Here is a 24,522-nt window from a genome sequence, read left to right on the forward strand (position 1 = left end):
AGATTTTAAACTTGTGATCACGTGTCTAAATACAGTGCTCTCCTATATTTAAGTCAAATACGCATTTAAACGGTCCGTTTTAACAAGTTTTTGGGGACGTCGGTTTAACCGCAAAACCTGTTATCCGGACTGGCCTCGGACCCAAGGAGTCCGGATAAGAGGGAGTCTACTGTACAAGACTATCAGTGTCCATATACAATACTAGCAGTGTCCATAAACAATACTTCCGTATCCATATAAAAGACTATCTGTGTCCATGTAAAAACTACCAGTGTCCATTGTCTATGTACTGTGTCTATGTCCATATATATGACTATCTCTATCCAAATACGTGACTAACGAACAGTATCTTGTATCTATAAAGTTAAGTTTTGATTTTTAAGAAAATGAAAACATCACAGGCAGCGGCGACCTTGTAATCAGTTAAGTGAAAGACTGGACTCACTGATAAGTTACTATATACACTGGCGACAAGTACTGGATAAAGTGGCCAGTTAACTTCCAAGTCAATTTTGTATCCATTGTGTGTTTTTATTGGAGAAAATAAGTTCATTATTTCATATTTCATTATTTAATATACAAGACTATCTCTGTCTATTATGCAAAACTATCTGTGTCCTTATGCAAGACTATCTATGTCCATGTACAAGACTATCTGTGTACGTAAACAAGAGTATCAAATCAAATAAATCTAATAATAAATCTAAACATACATATCGTACATGAATGTGTCATTGTTATTTTAAATTGTTCAGTCTGAATAAAACTAACATATAAGCCTACAAGAATATTTACTGCAATTTCACACAACATCGTAGGTTATTCAATTATTTACAGAATTTTATGTAAAAATAAGCTTTTATTTCACACAAAACAAAAGAAAAAAATTAACTTTCTTAAAAATACTTTTCAAAACATTTATTTGATACTTACAGTTTAAATATTCAAAGATGGGAGCAAATTATACCCTCTCATTGCCCAACCGTCTTACATTTAAGTGAGAAATTACAAAAATGTTTTCCTGACCGAAACATTATTTCTAAAATAGCGACAAAATTATATTATGACCTTTGGAAAATCGTTTGCGCTATTATTAAAATAACATGATAGTTATGTAATAAGAAATTATTATTTTTGTTACATTTTGAAACTATTAAGATGATTTTTTTTCAAAATATTTGTGAATAAAATATTTTAAATCAATTTCTGTTGATTTATGTGTTGATCATGTTACATTATTTACCTACAACTGTTTTTTAAAGTGACCGTTTCAGATCAGTTCTTAGTATTGAAAAGTTTCACATAACAGTAGTTTTGCTTACATAACAGCATAGTTTTATTTAACAACAAAGGTAACGGACCAATGAGGTTCAAGGATTGAGAGAGAAGAAGTAAAATTTTAATGATTCAAACTTCAAATAATCAGCTTTTTACCTATTTAATTGTTAACGATTGGTGCAATTAGTGTTTGGTACAATGATTCGTTCAAGTAGAAGTAATTTTTGGAATTTGTAAAAATTTTCCTCATTAATGCCGTATCCATATACAAGACTCTGTGTCATACAGGTGAATAAAAAGTCAAGACCCCCACATCTAATATTTTTCTAAGTAAATATACAGAAATACCTTTTTGGGGGTTGTGCAAACTTGGGAAGCGTAGAACCGGCATCCTCTGGCCCTAATTCGCATATATATTTTTTTTTTTAGATGTTGGCGGCCTCTTTTAACCTTGCATTTGGCCGTCCACATAGACTACAGATCTGTGTGTAGAACGTATACAGCGAAGCAAGGGGTAAGCCGGTACAGTACAAAGGTGAACTGTACTGATATAAAAGTTTGTGACAGTGACCAGGGTCCGAACCCACGACACTACTGCCTTGGGCCTGAAGTCCGCGACGCTACCAACTGAGCCACCGACTCACCAATAATAAGAATAATAGAATAATAGAAGTTTGGTTAGGTTAGATTAGGTTAGATTATATAAACCCTGAATTTACGACCAGTGGCCGGGACCCCTACACTCTGCAAACTTAGCAGGAAGATTCATTTTATCAATGTAATGGTAATATTGGCTATTATTTTGGATAGAGAAGAGATAACGAACTCTGGTTTTCACCATTCTTTAGCCTATCCAAAAAATGTATAGACGTCGACATACATTCTGTGACGTTGCCTAGCCATATAAGCTATATTATTCTATATCTTATTCTTATTACATCAACCTATAAACATTAACAATTCAATTTTTTATTTAACAGTATGATTTAAATTGGATTTCTGTAAATATTAAGTTTTTTTTTAAACCCATCCTAATGATAGTAATGATAGTAAGTCCAATGATAGTAAAGTCTTATTTGGATCCCGTACTGACATTTTAAACATTTTTGCCACCATTGGAAACATAATGTTTATTGTCATGTGGATTGCAGGAACCGTCTTCACAACACTACCCCTTTTATTTTGTTAACTTTAACTTTTATTAAGATGGATGTGTATTTAATATTCCTAGTGTTTTGGATATTAATTTGAGTATGGCCAATATTAATAGTAAAAAAGTAAATCGGGCCCGGGGCTAGGTCTTACCATGAGACCTCCAGTAATAGCTTATTCCCTATATGGAAAATTCGCTTAAAGTGAAAAAGAATATAAAGTATAAAAGCGTGTCATATGTCCTAATGTTTTTAACATGGCTAGTAACGCTGAAATTGCCATTTGAAATACAACACATATGGATGAAGTGAACATAGAATAGACAGTTTTTTTTCCTAATCCAATATAATATTTTCCCTGGCTTGATTTGGGTCAATTCTTGTATGTTTATACATTAAGAATGTTATACTTTTTAAAAAACTATTTATAATATTAAAATCTTTGTAAACCTATTTTTGGGCTATCACTAAACACTACAAACTGTAAAACCCAAAAATGTTCAAACAAGTTTTTAAGTTTTAACAATTTTGCTTGTACTGAGTTAATTTTGAGACTTAATTGCAATGAAACCACCTGCAGTCCATCATAGATTGATAGAAGCATAAAGAACGAGGAATCCTGGGAAGTCAACCAAGTGATGAACTTGCAGATATTTTCCCATGTTATCACAGTGACGGATAATGGAATTGAAATTGCAAGGGTTGTGGTAGCAATTGAGTTAGACAGTTATTTTATTGTTTTGCCTGTATTATGGAACACTATCACCATGAAGTAGAGGTTACAATATTTCTGTGCCAACTGCAATTGCCAGAAGAATGTCACTGAGATTGGAGATTTTCCCAGTAGCAAAAATTATAAAATTATTCTCCAATATACTTGGCCACGGAGTGTGGCATCTTTAGGGAGATTGTGACTTATTCTTTTCACCCTATATACACTGGATTATAAGGCAAAACTAAATAAATACGTTAAATTTACTGTGCCAAAGAGGCCACACTCCTACCTACCCAAACCGAGGTGAAATATATGGGAGATAAATATAAACATTTCTTCAAGAACAGAGGCTCCATGTTCTTTTTGGATTATACACTATTTTTAAACTAAATAAAAGGCCAATACTTATGCTAAGTTTATGGGGAATTTCTGCAGGAACAAAGGCTCCGTACAAGTCATTGGCATACCAGTCAAATTCTACTTACCCTGTTGTACAGAAAGCGCAGCCTGTAGCTGGTGTGGTGCTGATGTCTGCCAGAGTCATCAGTACTGCTGACCTCATCACTGTCATCCCCGGGTCTGCCTAGTCCTACTCCACTGTCACTCATGGTAGGAGGGGAGGTCGACCCAGCTGTGTGAAATGTTTCAGGGGAACTGGTCATGTCAGTAACCACAGGTACCAGATCTAGTGTCATTCTGCATAACAGATGGTTTATTGAATACAACATAGTGTAATCAGGTGCTATAACAACAACATTTTGTGGCTTTTTATACTAAATAGTAGAGTTTTAGGCCTGGTGGACACAGAACTCCTGGATCAAACTTTAAGCATTTTTCCTGGTTTTCCTGGCTGCAAAACCTGTTTTTCCTTGGTTGTGATTCATAGTTGTCGAGTGTACCTTTTTACTGTGGGTCTGCAGGTCATTGATATTTTGGGAACACTTTGCCTTCAAATAACAGACAATCTTCAGGTTTTAATTTTATTTTATCGTTTTGTGGCCATCCAGTCCATTCCATTCATTATATTTTTTGCTGTGGCTGCCTGATGGCCGGCCGATGCCAGGAGCGTAGACAGCTATGCGCTGGGTGGATGAGTGCGCAAAAATTTTTGAATTTAGTAGGGGTGTGCGAATAGTGATTTTCAACCTCGAGCCGAGCCGAGCCGAGCTTTTTAAACAATTTTCGAGCTCGAGCTTTTTTGAGCCGAGCTTTACCTAGCGTCACCTTATCTAAATTATTAAACTTTGTTTCTTAAAACAGTGCATAATAATAATAATAATAATAATGTTCAGTCAATTTTTAAATAAACACAATGTTATTTTAAAACATATGTTTAAAAACATTCAGAATTGTCAAGACACCAAATAGTAGATAATCACGATAAGAACTGAACTAAATTAAGATGCAAGAAATAAAAGGATATCGATTGAAGGGCTGACGAGATATGCAGTGCAGACAGAGACAATCAGATTGTCTTTCATAACAGAGCAGCAACACGACATTGAATGACGACAAAAGAACTAGCAAGTCGATTACATAATGTATATTGTAACTACTATGAATATCTAATTCTATTTTGTATAAATAAATACAAAATAAATTTAAAAACACATAATTATTCTTGTCGTTTTCATTACACAAAATATTTTTTTTTTTTTCATGAATTGTATTAATCAAAATAGAACATGGTTGGTTTGGATCCAAAAAGGTGGAGAGACAAGTAAAAAGTAAACTTATATATTTAAAAAATATAATTGACATATAGAGGAAATAGACCAAAACACTAAAATTAATAGAATAACACACAAAGTAAACAAGAAATGAAATAAAGAACACGATGATTTAATACTGTCACTCAATTTTGTTATCTAGAAGGGTCGGGGAACTAATCAATAAATAGCCAAAACCAGTTTCCTCCCCCTCTAACCACCACCCCTCCCCCCATAAGCCGGGAGGCCCAACACTTTGTCCTTGAAACACCCTAGCCTCTGAAACAATAAACCCTTACACCCGCCTGCGTTGCTGTTTTGACAACAGGTTTATGAATGCGATCACTATTTTTAATTTTCCAGAATTAACTATCAATTATTATTATTTGCAAGTTACAAATAGGAAACTACATCACATTATGGTATTCAATGATCCATGTATTATCAAAAATTAATAATTCATTACTTATTTTGATAATACAATGCATTCATTACAGCACGCACCACTTATTGATATATATATATATATATATATATAATCATCAAAGTAACTGTTACTTTATACAGAATAAAATAGGTACAAAATTGTGTGGCCAGCCAAACTTTATAAACAAACATTTCATTCTATAAAATATAGATGGTAAATAGGGATTGGTTTGAAGGAAATAAAATACAAAACAGATTAATTAATTATTTTGATAAACATCAGAAAGGTTATGGGATTGATTGAACTAAAATAACCCAGGAACCCAGGGAAATTTATAAGTAGAAAAGTCGTCAACCACAATCTGTTTAATCAGTACGTTGTTAGAGAGAGAGAGAGAGATCAGAGAGAGGGAGGGAGGGGGAGAGAGAGAAAGAGAGATAGCAGATATAATAGGGGCGTTTGATAAGGAATCTGAAAAAGTAAACAAACAAGGAACAACGGCTTTGTTTCTTCCTTATCTTTCATCCGTCCCAAAATAGAATTCCTGAAATAGTTTGTTGGTATAATCTCCCCTACCACACAAGGCAAAGGCGCAGTGCTCAGTGCGCACTGTAGGTTGTCACGGCAACCGTGTGTCGTCATAGCGACGAGCCAATCACGCACTCGCACTGCGTTGTATATTACGATACGAATAGCTGTCAGCTGTGTTAGAAAGACACCGCGATAGGTGGTAGTTTGTCTCTTTCCTATCTCCTCAAAATTACGATCGATAATCATTGCGTCTTGATTGAGCTGAGGTTCGTGCTTATCAAACCTTGAATGCATGAACAACGTAGAATTGTGATAACATTGTTTTCAATTACGACCCAAATTAAGTGTTTCTTTTTAGTTTTGACAGTATTAAAAGCTCGGCTCGAACTTCGAGCTTTTTCAAAATGCCTCGAGCCGAGCCGAATAATGAAAAGCTCGACCAAAAAGCTCGAAGATTCGAGTACTCACACACCCCTAGAATTTAGTTTTATCCAGTAGGAGAGGCGTATTATAGAATGTACTGCATCCCAATCATTGTGGACGTAGTTTTACAAGAACCCAATAGATGGCAGCATGAAACAAAACTGTTAGTCGGCTCTCAGTATTGCCAAATGTAGGGAAAAAGCAGGGGCAAGTACCCGGATACACCATCAAAAAATATCGCGAAAAAGGGGTCAACAAGCACAATTAATTTCGAGGTTAGATTCCTTCCACAATGCACAATTCATTATCGTTATTCTATTCCATGTCATTAATTCAAGCCAAAATCCCAAACTACAATAAATTTGTAAAAGTCCCTACCACCGATAAAATAGTCTGAAAACAAATTATACCAGATTTAAGAATAAAACCAACACAATAAGCGACGAGCGAAACAACGTCTCAAGGCAGTGGCTAACCTCAAAATGGAATAATAGTTTATAAACGGCATTTTGACGAGTATACTCAAAGCGCTAGCACACTAGAAAGCGATAGTGGTGACGAGATTACTCGTCATGCGCAGCATACTTGTTAATGGGCAAAATATGAAAGAATTAAAACTATACATTAGTGATATCCTCTAAGCTTCACAGTAATATATAGTACATATGTGTTACTAAAACCAGCTTACTGAAAAGTATTTCAAGACACAACTTAAAAATAAAAATTAACTATATATGTTTTCTCCTGTAATATTTCCTAATATTTAACTTTTGGTGTGAACTTTTGCGTGTGTCATGTAGGCTACTTATAGTTTTACCAATCTTTTTTTTAACCCTTTGGTATCATATCAATAAACTCAATGAAAAACACACCTTTGTTTTTTCTGAGAAATGTCCGTGATTGTTTCTCCTCCTTGTTCCAGCGTCTTTACTTCCCCAGATGATTTCGACTCCTCTACAAACTGCTTAAGCATCTCACATTCTTCACTAGATTGTTCCAGCATTAGTGCATCTACAGCTGATTGCTTCAACACCTTTGAATCTTCAGTAGATTGCTTGAAGACCTTTGATTCTTCGGTGGATTTCTCTAACACTTGTGCCTCCTCGTATGAATGCTCCAACATCTTTACTTGTCCAGCTGAACAATTATTTCCATTGTCCTGAGAGTACAAAATTATTAAATGTTATTTGTTTGGTTTAAGGTCATTGAACTTGGAAAAATCTATTTTTTTGTCATAACTTAATACATTTAAGCGCTTTTTCCCCCTAACAGCTGTTGTCATAAATGCAAAAAAATAATAATAGTGCTGCACAAACATCAAAAATGATCAAAAACATGTTATCGGGTAAGGTTGTTGGTAAACCTTTAATGATATTGAATATCATAGAACCAAGGTGTGTAGTTGAAAATGCTATAATTCATTTTAAATGTGAATACTCATAAGGTTAACAAGGGAAACTCCAGAGCCACTGGAGCAAAGCCCAAAAGGATTTTTGAGATAAGAATATGTCTATATGTTAATCGGGAATGTGAGCTATCATCATACTAAATTTAAGCCCAATCTAACCAGTAGTTAATGCATGAGTGAACTTCAACACACAAACTTTCACATTTATAATATTAGTATATGATATTAGTGGCTAGGCACCTATATAAACATGACTATACTTTGTTACGATAATTTAGTTATTACAGTACTGTATTTTCATTGAACATACCAAAAAATTTTCAGTAGCAGCTGACTCATCAATAGTCTTGATCTGTTCATCAATTTTTCTGAGTTTTTCATTTCGCTCTGCTACAGACTGAGTTCTGTTTTTCAGTTCAGTCTCCAGTTTGGCAAGAGCCTCTTTCTGAAATTATTGAATTTATATCAAGTTTATTAAAAACTTCACAACATCAACAATTTTACATTGTAGTTTGGATGTATCAAAGCCGAATTCCGAATCCACTGGACCAAAAAAAAAAATAATAATAATAATAATTGAGATCAAATCAGCTTGATTCAAGAATGGAATTTCACATTTTTAGTTGCCTCCTGTTTTGCCTGAGTTATCACAACCTGTTTGTTCATTCAAGGTAGTAAAAGTAATAGATTTAAGATTAAAATCCTAAAGTTTTTTGTTTTCTTGTGTACAGTATGTGCTTGTTTGACGTTGTTGAGAGTTCGGCGTCAAGGATTTGTAAACATCGATTGAATTGATTTTGAATAGAGTAAATTAATGATAGTGAGAACTGATTTAAAAATAGATTCTACATTTTCTTTGATAACAATTGTACTAAGATTCAAGATTCGAGACTCTGATTTTCATGATTCGTACTTGAGATTGAAGATTCTTAAATTTAACCATCACTAGGGTTGACACACACTGCATATCGTGATCTTGCACAGAGCTTTGCCCAGAACTATTTAAAAATAAAAAGCATTCTTGTTGTGGATGTTTTACTATTCTCAATCCTCAATGAAGATACTGTAGTTAGCTTGAAGTGGCCATTATACATGGGAGTCCATAACATTTAACAATTATTATTCCATTATAGTTAGGCTGCGTGAAATTTAACCTTTCCTATAACAATTGCTTCTTCCTGGCTGATGTATCATGGTGAACATACTGCCTCAACTACAACAGCAATATCCTCAGTCCTGAAGTTTCATCAATCTATAGAATATCGAACAAACAATACTCTAGGTTAATAAAATATTTGTAATTTTACAGTAAAAACTCAGTAAAATGAACCTTCTCTAAATAGTTGAGGACCTAGTTAAACATAAAATAAGTTCAGATAAAAAGACAAGTAAACCTACTTCAATGACATACAAAAGTTGTATTAGTCATTTCATTACCTTATTAGGTGTTGGTTTATGGTTCTATTTTTAATGATAAGATATTCCTCCTACTAGAACATATATATTATAAAATAAAAATATATTCAACATAACTATGTACTTGTCAGCTAAACTGAAGGAAAAGTAAAAAAATTTTACAAAAGTAACAGATACAAAGTTACTAACTACAATGTACTAACATGGTGATTTATGATTTCTCCAACAACTCCTTCCTTGAGAGCAGAAGTGAGTGAGGCCCAGCAGTCAGGAGAAGTAGGAGGACTGGCTGCGGGATGGAAAGTGAGGTCCATCCAACACAACCCTTCACAGAACTTCTCTGCAGCCAATACCTGGGTCACAAACACAAATTATACACATCATACGTTACAAAACATTTCTTTTGTGTTTGTGGTATCTTGTTCCTTTTAATTTCAGTTTCATACAATATTTCATGTATGAATAGGTGAAGAAACTGTACAAAGTAATGAATGAATGAATGAAGGATATTTATTGGCATGTAATATACAGAATTTAAAGGATGTAGGCGATTTGTCATGAATGAAATTCAAGGTCGGCTAAAACAAACTGTAATATTTTACAATTGAGGACGGATAATCCAATTATTGATTAATGCGAGGTCTGTTAAGAGGGGGTCTACTATACATTGTTCATCAAAGAGTATCTTTCTTATCAATCTATATGTTGGATTATGTTTAGGTCACATTTTTTTTTACAGTGAACACATTTCACATTTTTTAAATCATAAACAAATGCAACAGCTCAACAATAATTAAAAAAACTACACTTTTTTATTTCTTCAGAGTTAAGTTAACTCTCTTGTCAACTTCAAGATATATTTCTAATCTGCCTATGCTTTAAAGATATATTTCTAATCTGCCTATGCTTTATCAATATACAGGGTGAACCTTGTGTAAGGTGTCCACTATTAATTTTAGACAAATATTTGGTCTCACAATGAAGTACCAAACCAACCCTAAAAAATGTTTTTATTATCTTGAAATTAGGATCTTTAAGTTGAAATTATCTGTTTGTATTTTACAATCGTGAGATTTGAACTTATCAACCACTGATACATCCTCCATTTTTGGGGGAAAATGTTTTTTTATTTCATCATTGTGAGACCAAATGTTTCTCTGAAATCAATAGTAGACGCCCTAGTAGAAGTAGTATAATATAAGATTCACCCTGTAGAATTAATATAAAAGTTGGAAATATTAAATATTTTCTGTATATTACTTTTTGAGTTGCCATATCTCCATTTACTTGTCATTAGGCAGCAAAAATATCACCGCAAATCGATCTATATTACTAATTCCCTAAGGAATTTCTTGTGTACAGCAAAACTATTATATTTATGAATTGTTTTTTATGATTGAGGTGTCAAATTAAAGTGATTTCTCTGTAGAAGTCATGGAATAATTTTTATCACCCTCAGTTGAATGTGCTTTGTCCGATTGGACTTTATTTAAGTTTCAATGTTATTATCATGGAAGAAAGATTTTGTTGAATTTGTGTCCCTTGTGATTTATCTAAATTGTCATTACATTTAAATAAACAGCAGCTGTTTTAGGAAATATTTCTGTGAAATCTCCGTGAGGATAACGGGATACCGTCTAGTAATACCAAAATACAAATTTAATGAGACTACATATTTAGTTATATTGTTTTCAGGTAACAATGAAACTAATAGTTTAATATTTAGGTAAAATAATAAAAAAAAAGTCTAATAAGGTATACCAATGAAATATATGCAGTATACAAAATGAAATAAAATAAAATACATTGTGATTATGAAATGTACTTACGCCAAGTGGTTTGATATTTCGCTCAGGCAACCTAAAATTGTTATTCAGGCAGAGTATTTCCTCTATCTTTTCCGCAACAATGTCTTTAAACTCATTCTTTTTCAAATCAATGTCACGTTTGACTTCATTCAGGGCTTGTTGTTCTATCGTTATCTACAGGAAAAGTAAATAAAACAAATAAATAAAAGGTCTACTAAGTACATACATATAAAATAAATAAAACATAAATATGAAACTAATTCAGATTACCGGAAAAAAACAAAATACTAAAATAACAAACAAAAAGCATCAAAGCTATTTTAGGGAAAAAAGGGTTCAAATTATTTTATGAGAGATAGATGATCTGAGGAATACAAGGAGAGTTACTACGGTACAAGAAATTAAAAGATATTCCCCAAGTGCAAAACAAAAAAAACCGGTACATTTTTTTTCTTGGAGGTGAAATCAAGTTGCTGTGTCTGCCAGCATTTCTAACTTGCTTCAAGTTGAGCTGGTTTAGAGCCCCCCATACACAAGCGAGCAAGCCTTTTTTTGTCCTAGGACGCTAGGCAAGAGCCCGGAATTGTTTTTCACATTACTTTAGGCTAGACCTAGGGGTTACGGCATTATCACTTAGATCAAATCCATTGGTGATTTGACGAGATTTGAACCCGGGACCCCAGGAACTGGAGTCCTGCGCTCTAACCACTAGGCCAACTCGCTGCCCAACACGTTTGTCAAACACGCTTGCCAAACACGCTCGCGAACATGCTCGGTGTTTATGACAGACGATCAAGCATGCTCGCCAACACGTTTGCCGCTAACGCCCAGTACTCTTGTTTCTCTCGCACTGTGACAGTCAAGTTGTGTTTATTTATTAAAATTTAATATTTAATATTGGCTTCGAAACAGGAACCGGTTCAGTCACATGTCTCTGTTAACAGAACTAGCATCAAACAAACCAAATGATTATGAATACTATAAATACCCCCGCCGCAGCAAACCTTCAGACTAAGCGAATTTCCATTTACCTTATTTGATTTTCAATTAATTCTATTTAAATAACATTAGGTTTAACAAGTACCTAGATTTGCTGCTACAGCGAAGGTAAAGTGTGTTTTTAGTAGAATATTAGTAGCTAAGTATAAAGTAAATAAATTTACCAAGTTTGATCCAAATATATCCATAAACAAACAAACTAAAACAGTTTAATTATTCTCCTTAACATGGACAATTTAAATTTAAAATTTTTTGCATATCCCCGTAACTAATAACCATAAAAAGACACTTCAATATACTAATTTATTTGTTTTTTTAATTGCCTTTTAGAGAGAAATTGGGTAATTTTATGGTTTTGTGGGTTAAAAATTCAAAAAATTATCCCACCTTCCACCTTCAAGCCAAATTTCTTGAAAATCAGACAAAAAATTACTCAATTTATCGCGTTTACGGACGTATACAGGGTGTTCAAAAAAGGTGGGGACATAATTTACGTAGTGATTCCTTGGGTCAAAATAAAATGAAATTCAAAAGTTATTTTTTTTTCAAAATCACTTTTCAGATATCTGCCATTTTGCATTTTTTACATAACATTTTTATCTTTGGCTTTTTTCAACCGATCTTTATGAAACTTGGTAAGAATGTTAAGGTAGAACAGACCCATGTTAGAAAAAAATAATATTGATTCAACTTAAAATTTTAAAATAGCGGCTATTTTAACTTTTTAAACTTATATTACAAATAAATAAAGGCTGATTTTATGAAAATATTTCAAGAACACGTTTATTTATCATTTTTTATTCCCTATCAAACTATAACAAATTTAAAAAGATCAAATAAGAAATAGCTGAAATATTACGACTTTTAGATGTAAAATGGGGCAAACCTGACTACAGCTGTAGCTTGTAGCTTAGCCTAATCTATATATTAATACGCAAGCAGTTTTCTTTTCACAGTCATAACTCAATAACGGCTTGATGGATTTTAACGTTTGAGGTGTCAAATTAAAGGTATTTCCACGAAGATGTGCAAATACGTCTCAGAATATTAAGAAAGGGCATCACCTAAGTACACTTAAGGGCTAAAGTTTGGAGGGCGGCGCTATCTGTTGATATTTGATCAAACTCATTTCCCTTTGTTTACAAATAACATATGGACGTAGTTTGAAATAGTTTTTAAGGTTAACCACAGACTACAGGACTTAAAACTTCCAGAGCAAAGCTGGAATTTATATTTTGTTTCAATCTGTTAACTAAGTCTGGTTCATAATGAAGAGTTTAAGAATAAATATTTAATTATTTTTGTCTATGGTTAAATTGATTTACCTTACATCGTATTTTACTGATTATCATGTAGTTACAGTTCGATGTGATGAAGTGAATGTTTAAAAGTGATTATTCGCAGGGCAGTTATCCGTTACATTACAATATTGTCATGTAATTTACAATGTGAATCAAAATTTCAATTCCTTTATAGTGTTTTCTTTTGTTTGGTTAACTTCATTATTTCATTTCAATTTAAAATCAAATGCCGCTAGGACGAAGAACTTGAGTGGCTGGAGGGAACGCGAACATGACCGCTTGCATCAAGCTTTCAATTGAACATTTGATGGGTACATAGTGGTAGTACCACCGTTGTGATAGTCCAATCTCGGACAAATGATCGTCAAATGTTTACATTGTAGTGGCTTAAATGTAGAAAAGACTGGCCGAGACAGTTAAGTTTTTACTCTTTGTTGCCATAAATGAAAGGTTCGTTTACCTCATTTGTGCAATTCACCATACCTTCAGGTTCTTATTGGAAACTCCCAATCTGAAAATAGGACTGTGAGACTTATATCCAGAAATTATTTGGATAAATATCGTCAATTCAATTCTGCCTTTACCATAGTCAGCTCCGAAGCTCATTAAGATGAGAAAGTTCCACAGGGATCTACAATTTTAAGGTCCGTGACACGTTTTATCCCCGAGTGGGTCCTCTAATTCCTCAAGAAGGTGATGATCCTGAATACGCACAGATGTATAATTAAGTACGACAATGTCACTAGAACCCAAAAGAGAATTAAGCACAATTCAAACAAAAAATTCAATTAAAAGATTTGCGGGAAATAGGGTTACAATGCCAACCCATTTGCAAATCTTTGAAGACTGTGGCAGACATTATGTAGGAACGAGAGCTCCGAGGAGTCAAAGTGAAATTCTTATGTATATGATAAGAGACAGAAGTAGTGTCTTCCCTCGCTACAATGGTGCTATCTGTGTAGATGTCGCAGCAATTTTTAAAGCTGAAAACAAAGCACCACCTGGCCAAATAAATCGTATAGTTTTTTCCAACACTAATAATGTTAAACGCGTATCCATTCTATATCTGTCGTTAGATCCACTTTACCCTCTTATGTTCCCAACCGGAGACTTTGGTTGGGGCCCCTAATTTAAACTTGCCTAAAACAGAACACGTCAAAGAAATAATTTAACAATGCTAGAATAAGACGAGCTATGGTTGGTGTCAAGAGAGGAATTGAGCTACATTAGGTCAAAAGCTCACTATACAGTGTGTGGTTGACATCTACGTGCTCTTAGGGTGCACCCGCCTACTGTACATAAGAGATAACCAAAGTAGTATGAGAGTGAATGTAAATTTAAATATTGTAGATTACTTTTATATTTTTTACATCATAATATTTTTATATTTCTATAATCAGTCATATAAATTCTTGATGGTCTTGCTGTTTATGCTTTTTGTGAATTTGTTTGAGTTCTGCTCGATTTCGAGCAACGTGTTATCTAGTTAACTTTATGGACCTTAATACTACCCCATTTTACAACTGAAAATCATAATGTTTCAGCTATTTCTTATTCAATCTGTTTGAACTTGATCTCGTTTGATAGGGAATTAAAAATGCTAAATAAAAGTGTTCTTGATATTTTTTCATAAAATCAGACCTTTTTAGTAGGTATCATAAGTTTAAAAAGTTAAAATGGCCGCAATTTTGAAATTGTTTGAATGAAGATAATTTTTTTTCTAAAATAGGTCTCTTCTATCTCGACACACATACAAAGTTTCAAAAAACTCGGTTGAACAAATTCAAAGATAGAAATGTTTATGTAAAAATATACAAAGTGACAGATATCTGGTTAACGAAGCGATTTTGGAAACTATTTGAATCATGATTTTCTCTTTATTTTGAATCACAACGTAAATTATGTCCCTGCCTTTTTTGAAGACCATGTATAAGTCTATAAATATATATACGTCCAAAATATACGTATAAATATATACATGTATAAAAAAATTGGTTTATATATTTATAAATAAACGACCAGTGTTTTTAGCCGCTAGGGATAGCAAAATGAAAAAGTATATTGGTCCCGGGCCCGGGCCCAGGTCTTACCGTGCCACCTACAGTAATAGCTTCTTCCCTATAGGGAAATTCGCTAAAATTACCTGAGGATAACTGGACTATTTCAAAGACATTCTCGGACGTATTTGTCATACAAGTTTTACATGTACCCTGGCGAACATGATGGTCATCCCCACAGACGGGCGAGCATGTTCGTGTTGGTGCTCGGGATCGCCGGGTCCGACGAGCCGAGCGCCGAGCCCAACATGCTCGCCAGTAGGAGAGCTCGCAGACCCCATACACAGGCGAGCATGTTCGACGCAACACCGTCGCGAACATGCTCGCCCGTGTATGGGGGGCTTAAAACGTGTAACTGTACTTTTCATGCTAATTTCATTGACAATTTGCCCCAGTCACACAGCTACTGGTGTAATAATAATATATTGATTGCACAATCATTTTAAAATATATGGATAGAAAGTTATTGATATATTTCATCAAAATACATGACAAAATGATTCTTTAATATTATGACAACAGTTTCTAAAGAACTTAGCATTACAAACAGCATGGACGGGGATGGTGGTCTTACCGCAGCAATCTCTTCATCTCTCTCACACTGCAGCAGTTGTCTGTTCTTGTCCAGTTCTGCCTCCTTGTGTCGTAGAGAGGCTAGGTTAGCAGCCTGGTGCTGTTGTAGTTTCTGCCAGTCCTCGGCCAGCCGCTTGTATTGTGCCTCATACGCTTCCTCCATCTGCTGCCTCTCCTGCCAACCAGAGGTACATAATAACTTTCTAGAAATGGTAATAAATAACAGTGCCTACAGTAGAAATCCAACCAACTGAACCCTACTTATCTTAGTTAGCTTTTTTTGAGTAAACCCCACTATCATTCATAGGCCTAGTTTAAGTTTGTAAGTCAATTGACTATCCAAATCACCTATTATCCAAATTGATTTTGAGTGAAAAAAAGAAAGAAATATACTAATTAGGAAAATAACAGTGAGAGCACGGGTAGTGATAATACGCCGTTCCATGACTATAGCAACATAAATTAATGCCTGTGCTGTTACCCTACCACAGGGAACTATAGGTCATACCCCCCTTCCCGGCCTACTTACACCAGTGACTACCGCTTTTCTAGTGTTTTATTAGCTAGATTAGCTGTGTTCATATAATGTGACATATACATTTTGCTTACTTTTATTTATTACATTTATTAACTTTGTAAGTAAAATTGAGATTGTTTAAACGTATGGTGATTTTGTTCTTATTTTCCTTGGTACAAAAAACACACATCCACACAACACTCAGCCACACAACAAACAAAGTGTTGAAAATACATATTGTAGACTGTAGTCTTATTGTATCTATTGTAGACTGTAGTGATTTTGTTTTCTATTAAAGTAGTAAAGCACAGTTACAAACCTAAAGGTTCATTCTCAAGGAATTCAACAAATTGTTGCAAGAAAAAAGTGCTAATTACCTATTTAGTACCCAGGGTCCCATCCCAATAAATCACTTTGTCCCGACCATACTCTATCTAACTTGGTGAAGCAAAACTTTCATATGCCTAGTAAATGATTACAGATATGTTATGATAAGGATATCTTCATTCATCCAGGAATGTATTCTTAAATTAAAGGCAAATGAAGTTGTACAGATACAAAGCTAATAAGTGTATACCTACTTTAATATGAACAACAAGGAAATTTTTTTTAATGAGGATAACCAGTAAAATTGTATACTATACTATGCAAACAGTTTACAATATTTCTATCTAACATAATTATGCCTGCTTGCCCACATTTTACATGACAGATGGACAGGAAAGTGTGTATCAATATTAAATGTGACCCTATACCTGCTCCAGTTGTTTCTGAGCCAACTCTAGTGCCTCTCTTTTCATCTGCTGTTCCTTCTCCCAGTCTTGCTCTTTCTCTGCTTGCTCAATCTGATAACAAAAATATATCATACGTAAGAGAAAACACCTCTTTCACACAAATTACTGAGAGGATTTTGTTAAACTATACTTGGAAAATTACGGTACCATTTCTCTGTTATGACATTAACAAGACAAGTATTTGATTCACTGAGATTTTCAAACATTGATATTTATCAACAAATGCAAAATTATGTCTCTTGAGTTCCACCTTTTCTCCAGTTTTAAGACAGTTGGTCATTTCAGGAGAAGATGTCAGTAAAAATGGCAATTGTAAAATATTCCAGATAAGTAAAATTTGTGTGTCCAAAAATTTGAATGAAGCATTGAGTTTTTAAACTTTAAATCAACATATTTTCTAAGGAAAAACCATTGTACACTTACCTTAAAAGCTTCTTTTTCTTTTATTAGTTCAGCTCTTTGAACTTTTAATTTTCCCAATTTGTCAGTGTCCTCACTAAAACAATTGAGGTTTTATTTAGTACAGTAAACTTTGTTTACTTTCCAAGATTGTTTCGTACACTCAAACTTAATTTGGAACAAGTGCCTTGGTGTTATTCTTCTTTTTGAGAGGCTGATGGCCTTTTTAAACCTTATCGTGTTTTTAGGCCCTGAGCCTTTGTATGAGACATATACAACAAAGCAAGGGATGAGTTTATAGAGTATGAGAGTGAACTCAAACTGTAAAAATGTAGTTGCAGGAACTAAGATTGACCCTCGACATTGGTGCCATTAGTCTGTTGTGCTACTAATTGAGCCACCAACTTACCATTAATATAAATTTATTTTTAAAATAATATAAAATTCAAGAATCTTTCCTTAAGGAACCATTGTCTTTTTAACGGTAAATTTAGCACGGCATCCCAGAACTTAGGATTTTGTCCATACCATAAAAGTTAACTTTTCATAAAATGTTTTAATATTTTATTTGTTTAAAAGATCAGCAAACTTCTACAATTTTTAAAAGTTTTTGAGGCTGTAAATGTTTTATCCATAAGAAGACTGATGTTTCTACTTTTTACAGTACTAACACACTTGGCAGATATGGTTTTTATGTTAACTGACCAGGATGTCTGTAGGCTCTCACAGGATTGTGACATTGAGAGGTCGTTGGTGGACCAGCTGAGCAGTGACAGTCTAGACAGGTTGAGGTTGGACGGGTAACCTTCCTTGCGCAACTTCTCTGCCTCCATAGGGTCATTGTAGCGGAACATGTTGTTCCTACCTAGCAAGATCTGGCATCCTATATAACAGACAAGTCTTACTACAGCATTCAAATTTTCTTACAAAAAGACTAAAGCTATAATCTTCTATAATATTGGTTTAATTTCAAGACAAAACAACTATAAAACATTGTCTTGCTGTGAGGGTCTGAAGGTCAGACTCTAGTTGGGTCAGGTCAGGTCAAAAATGTTGGTCCTCGAGTTTCAGGCTAAAATCAAGTTGCTTTGGAAACTAATTGTAAACATCTTTCACGGTCACAATGAAATTGTAAACATCTTGTGCAGTGAAGGCAAAATTTAGAATGTTTTCCACAGTCACAACGGAATAAAGATCATCTCCTGCGACCTAGGCAAAATTGTGAATACTTTCCGTAGTCACGGCGAAATCGTGAAAGTTCCACGGTCACGGCAAAACCAAGAACATATTCCGCAGTCATGTTGAAACTGTGAACATCTTCCGTGGTCACAGTAAAATCTAGAAGATCTACCGCAGACTTATGAACGTCTGCTGCAGTCGCACCCAAATCAAGAACATTTCCTGCAGTGTCAAAGCTATTGTTAGTATCTTCCCCAGTCACAATGAAATCGGGAACATTTTCTGTCTCCCACAATTGCAGCCAAACCTTGAACATCACACTCAATCGTGAGGTAAAATTGTCAATATGCAATCCATCTTGTTAGACGCTTTCTGCTATCCCAAAAAATAATCTCCAAAAAAAGGCTTTGTGGTGAGTTGTTGGCTATTGGTTGTAGCACCACGGACTTCGTGCCCAAAGCAGCAATGTCGTAGGTTTGGATCCTGGCACCTGCCACTACTTTTTATCAGTACAGTTCACCCTCGTACTGCACCAGCTCACCCCTTGCTTTCGTGGATATGTTCCTTGCACAAGCCTCTATGGCCCATTATTAGTATTAAGCAAAGATACATTAGTATTAAAAAGCTCGGTTCAGATCGACCCGACCCAATTTGACCCGAAAATAATTTTAGCCCTGAACCAAATCCCTCAGGCCAACTGCCCTTAGCCTAACCCTGCCAGAAAATATCGGTGACCTGTATTTATTGTGTATTACTTTAACGTCCGATTTCACCAAACACTTAAACCGCCATTAAACCATGCTTAAACTGCAGTTACCTCTTAACTGACAAAATCGGATTTTACCACTCGCCGTTAGATAATTAACAGCCCAATTTTGACGGGTTAACTTCTTTAATCTTTTGTAAGTAAATATAAGCTGGCTTTAAGTTTAAGTTTTAGGTTTATATGGAAAGGCCAAATGCTAGAATAGTCGAGGCGCTGAGGGGGTTTGAGCATGCATAAAAGTGTAACGAAATTTGACTTTTGATTGTTGCTATGGGTACCTAGTAGATGAAGAAAATCGATGTTGTCGCATTTCTAGGTGGTTAATAACATGGGGGGAGGGGGTGAAGTTAGGGGGCCGCCCGGGGGGCCGCCGCGCACAAAATAGCTTATATCTCAAGAACCAAAAGTCATATGAATACGTTAGACATGTTAAACTGTGCAGAAAAATGCATTCTACAAAGAGATTATGTAGTAGTTTCACGGAAATTGACAAGAAGTTACTAAAAATTATATTTTTTAAATTTACGATAAGTATAATCAGGAGTATAATGGTTTTTGTTGTTGTTTAGAACCACTATTTTTTTTATTGACAACTTTTGAGAGTAGTACACAATAGGTAAATAGTATTTCTGTATAATGAAACTATTGCGGTACATAACTTAACAGCTATACAATCCTCAGATCCAATAAACATAACACAAACAAAGGCGCAAAACGCGTCGCGGTCATTGTTCCTGCTGCCGTAACTATTAATGGCGAGTACAGTTCAAGCTGATACTTATATTATACTTTTAGAAAGATGGAGATTCTGAGGATTCATTTTCATATATATAAAGTAGTATTGAGTGACTATTATGTAGCGAGAAATATAGTTTGTAAAAGAAGAGAGTTCAAAATAAATTTTTGTGGTGGATCGTTTCCATCACGATCTGAAACTGCAATAAATTCCCTACAATTTATATATCTCCGAATCTGAGGTTGGTTATAACAATTTTATGTAGTTTTGAAAAGGTCATAGAAATTATGTTTTCGTAAAAAAATGTTAACATTTCACATTCTGACGTAAATTACTCAGGAAATTTCGATTTCAACTACATTTAACTATATATTTTTAGAAAGAGCTTTTACTCTTTGAATACAATGGAAATTCCATGGACAGTATCTAAACTTAAATTTATTTCATTACAATACAAAATTGATGGTAAAAGAAAAGAAACTAAGGGTTCACAATAAAAGTTTACAAAGGGTGGCAAATGAATTTACTAATTTAAGCTTTAGGCTAGGCCTATTACAATAGTTCTAATTTAGGTTGAGGGGTTATATTGCATGGATCTCAGGTGGGGTGATCGAGCGGCATTTGAATTTAATCTTGTGATTATATATAGCCTAATTAAATTTTGTTTTGAAATATAAATTATGTTCGAATTATTTTCTGATAGGCTGAATTAATTAATGTTCTGAATAAGCTTCTATTAGTTTCTTGACTTTTAAATTCTGGTACAAAAGTTCAAAAGTTAGGCTTAAAAATGTTCTAATGGCTTCGATCCAAGGAAAGAAAATGTCTACTGGAGTGATCTCACCAAAATTGATGTCTTCTTCACAGTTAAATTTCTTGATGTTGTGTAGTTATTAATGTTTGTAACAAGGACGGATCTTCTTTAATCAAATTTCACTAATTTATTCCAAATATATGCACTTTTTTATAAATTTTTATATTAAAATATGCAGTTTTCAATTTATATCTTCATACTAGCTCAGCACTCTTGGAAGTGAGGAAGGTTTGTTGCATTGTTGCATTCACATATGTCAATGCTGACTTTATCACGGAAAATTGTAGGCCACTGTTCACACATATATTATAACAATTTTCATTTGCTATAGAGCTAAATTTGAATTTTGACAAGTTATTTAAGTAAAATTATATTGAATTTGAAGCAATTTTGTTACAAAAAGTTATAGGCTATTATATATTTACATGAAATAAGGTTATTTGAAAATGTTCTATATTATATTGTATTGAATCAATAACCTATTGGTCTGTTTGGCCATATATTATACAAGGTTTGATAAAGGGAGATAGATTGAAAAAAATTAAGTTATTGTATTTAAAATTTTTGTGAAAATACTGAATTGTTACAGCAGTATAATATTTATTTACTGTTGATGCAATAAATTTATTTCTTATACAACAATTAAATAAAATTTGGTAATTAAACTAGTTTTGTAGTTTTTTTATAATTTTATTTTTATGCGTATTTAAAAAAAAAAAACATTGATATTCCTACGTAAGGATTCATATTTTACACAACCTTAACATTTGGATAATATGGATAAAGACCTTATTTTTATGATTTTTGCGGGTTGATTTGGACATTTCTAATTTGCATAATCCAAAAATTTGCCAACCTCTTGCTACTACGCCTAAAAGCATTGCTGAAAAATATATATTTTAATATTATTATATTCTACATTTATCACTGAAACATAATATATAGTACATATCTACTTATATGGGCATGTAACTGTTCTCTGGTAAAATATATGTTACCACTACAAAAGGGCCAAAATATAACCACCACTAGTACCCAGATAGGGTCAAGGATTGAGAGAGAAGAAGTAAAATTATAATGCTTCGAACTTCAACTAATCAGCTGTTCAGGCAAATTTAATTGTTAACGATTGGTGCGATGATTCGTTGCATTACTGTCAGAGACAATGAGGGGTAAAGAAAAAATAACCTCTCTTTTTAAGTTTTGAGTAGTGGTTTTTGGTAATTAAAATACTGTCGCAGGTTAATTAGTGCACACAACTCGCGTAAATAGTGTGACACTCGTAGAAGTTTTTAAGGCACTCGCCAAGGCTTGTATTTAACATTTTCTACTCGTATCGTTTACACTACCTTTACGCGATCGCCGAAACAGCTGTTGCACCAATTGTGCTGCCTGGTCAGGTGATGGAAACGTTCAACCACCAAAATTTATTTTGAACTCTCTTCTTTTACAAACTATATTTCTCGCTACATAATAGTCACTCAATACTATACTATTTTATATATATGGAAATGAATCTTCAGAATCTCCATCTTTCTAAAAGTATAATATAAGTATCAGCTTGAACTGTACTCGCCATTAATAGTTACGGCAGCAGGAAGAATGACCGCGACGCGTTTTGCGCCTTTGTTTGTGTTATGTTTATTGGATCTGAGGATTGTATAGCTGTTAAGTTATGTACCGCAATAGTTTCATTATACAGAAATACTATTTACCTATTGTGTACTACTCTCAAAAGTTGTCAATAAAAAAATTAGTGGTTCTAAACAACAACAAAAACCATTATACTCCTGATTATACTTATCGTAAATTTAAAAAATATAATTTTTAGTAACTTCTTGTCAATTTCCGTGAAACTACTACATAATCTCTTTGTAGAATGCATTTTTCTGCACAGTTTGACATGTCTAACGTATTCATATGACTTTTGGTTCTTGAGATATAAGCTATTTTGTGCGCGGCGGCCCCCCGGGCGGCCCCCTAACTTCACCCCCTCCCCCCATGTTATTAACCACCTAGAAATGCGACAACATCGATTTTCTTCATCTACTAGGTACCCATAGCAACAATCAAAAGTCAAATTTCGTTACACTTTTATGCATGCTCAAACCCCCTCAGCGCCTGGACTAGAAGGGCATATGATACAAATCAGCTTTTGAAAGTGATAGTGATGAAGAGTAGCCTATGTTGTTCGCCGAACTAGGTGGATAAGAGAAAGGATTAGTAATTTTAATAATGTAGACAAAACTTATGTTATTAATAGATATGAATTATCAAAACGTTAAATGCCTTTTCTTTAGGTTATCCCTCAAGGTTTTTAGTAAACTGGTATCTCTAGGTATGTGATTAGCGATCGCGTTGAACTGATTGGCGATCAAGAGCCACTCTTTTATCCCGTCTGAAAAGAGTGTTTTTATCCAACATTATCAAAATCCTTTTTTCATTGTTCGAAAAATTAGGCTCCCTTTTTTTCCCCGGTTTTGGGTAACCCTAACCTACGCTCAAACAATTGTTTTGCGTTCGGTCAGACATAATTAGGGATAAAAAACTAAACCTAAATTGGCATTATTCTGCTAGTATTTATAGAAAATCATTATTTTGATGTTATCTTTATTATGTCTCAATCTTGTAACTATTTTTGCCTCCTTTTTCCCACTACTTGAAATGTACTAAACTGGTTAGTTAACAAACAGAAATCTTGAACTTCCCTTTAAAAAGTTATATTTTGAGTCTTAACTCAACAGCAAAATCTATCATTAGGGCCCCTCATGTAAACAATAACAAAAGATTTAAGCATAACCAAAAATTGGGTATTGTAGTGTACCTTGGGACAGCCTGGTGGGTTTGTCTATGAGGCAGCCGTTGACCCAACACTGAGCTGCAGCATGGTGAGGTACAAGAGTAGCCACCCCAGCAGACAACACAATGCTGCAGTGTTGCTGTTCTACATCAACACCACTCAACACTATATCAGGCTTGGGACAAGCGTCATCTGACCCAATCACCGTCTCTCCATCCTGACAACATAATATAGTTGTGTAGTTACTCCACCAGACAACACAATGCTGCAGTGTTGCTGCTCTACATCAACACCACTCAACACTATTTTAGGCTTGAGACAAGCGTCATCTGACCCAATCACCGTCTCTGCATCCTAACAACATACTATAGTTATGTAGTTACTCCACCAGACAACACAATGCTGCAGTGTTGCTGCTCTACATCAACACCACTCAACACTATATAAGGCTTGAGACAAGCGTCATCTGACCTGATCACCGTCTCTCCATCCTGACAACATAATATAGTTTTGTAGTTACTCCACCAGACAACACAATGCTGCAGTGTTGCTGCTCTACATCAACACCACTCAACGCTATATCAGGCTTGGGACAAGCGTCATCTGCGCCGATCACCGTCTCTGCATCCTAACAACATACTATAGTTATGTAGTTACTCCACCAGACAACACAATGCTGCAGTGTTGCTGCTCTACATCAACACCACTCAACGCTATATCA

At 34.3% G+C, this 24,522-nt stretch overlaps 1 protein-coding gene across 1 annotated transcript in view; it reads right to left on the bottom strand.

Moving 5' to 3' along the window:
• The window catches only part of LOC129005070 (kinesin-like protein Klp98A), a 92,412-nt gene that overhangs the window by 16,822 nt on the left and 51,068 nt on the right, over window positions 1-24,522 (bottom strand). Inside the window, exons 11-20 of the mRNA XM_054433862.1 lie at window positions 23,826-24,018; window positions 18,212-18,389; window positions 17,531-17,603; window positions 17,069-17,158; window positions 15,798-15,971; window positions 10,888-11,040; window positions 9,262-9,411; window positions 7,953-8,087; window positions 7,107-7,393; window positions 3,630-3,840 (exon numbers count right to left, since the gene is read on the bottom strand). Coding sequence (XP_054289837.1) covers window positions 3,630-3,840; window positions 7,107-7,393; window positions 7,953-8,087; window positions 9,262-9,411; window positions 10,888-11,040; window positions 15,798-15,971; window positions 17,069-17,158; window positions 17,531-17,603; window positions 18,212-18,389; window positions 23,826-24,018 — 1,644 coding nt within the window. The remainder of the gene's footprint in view (window positions 1-3,629; window positions 3,841-7,106; window positions 7,394-7,952; window positions 8,088-9,261; window positions 9,412-10,887; window positions 11,041-15,797; window positions 15,972-17,068; window positions 17,159-17,530; window positions 17,604-18,211; window positions 18,390-23,825; window positions 24,019-24,522) is intronic.

Source organism: Macrosteles quadrilineatus, unplaced genomic scaffold, assembly GCF_028750875.1.
Source record: "Macrosteles quadrilineatus isolate MER2022 unplaced genomic scaffold, UCM_ALF_1.0 Scaffold_15__1_contigs__length_3749704, whole genome shotgun sequence".
Lineage (NCBI taxonomy): Eukaryota > Metazoa > Arthropoda > Insecta > Hemiptera > Cicadellidae > Macrosteles > Macrosteles quadrilineatus.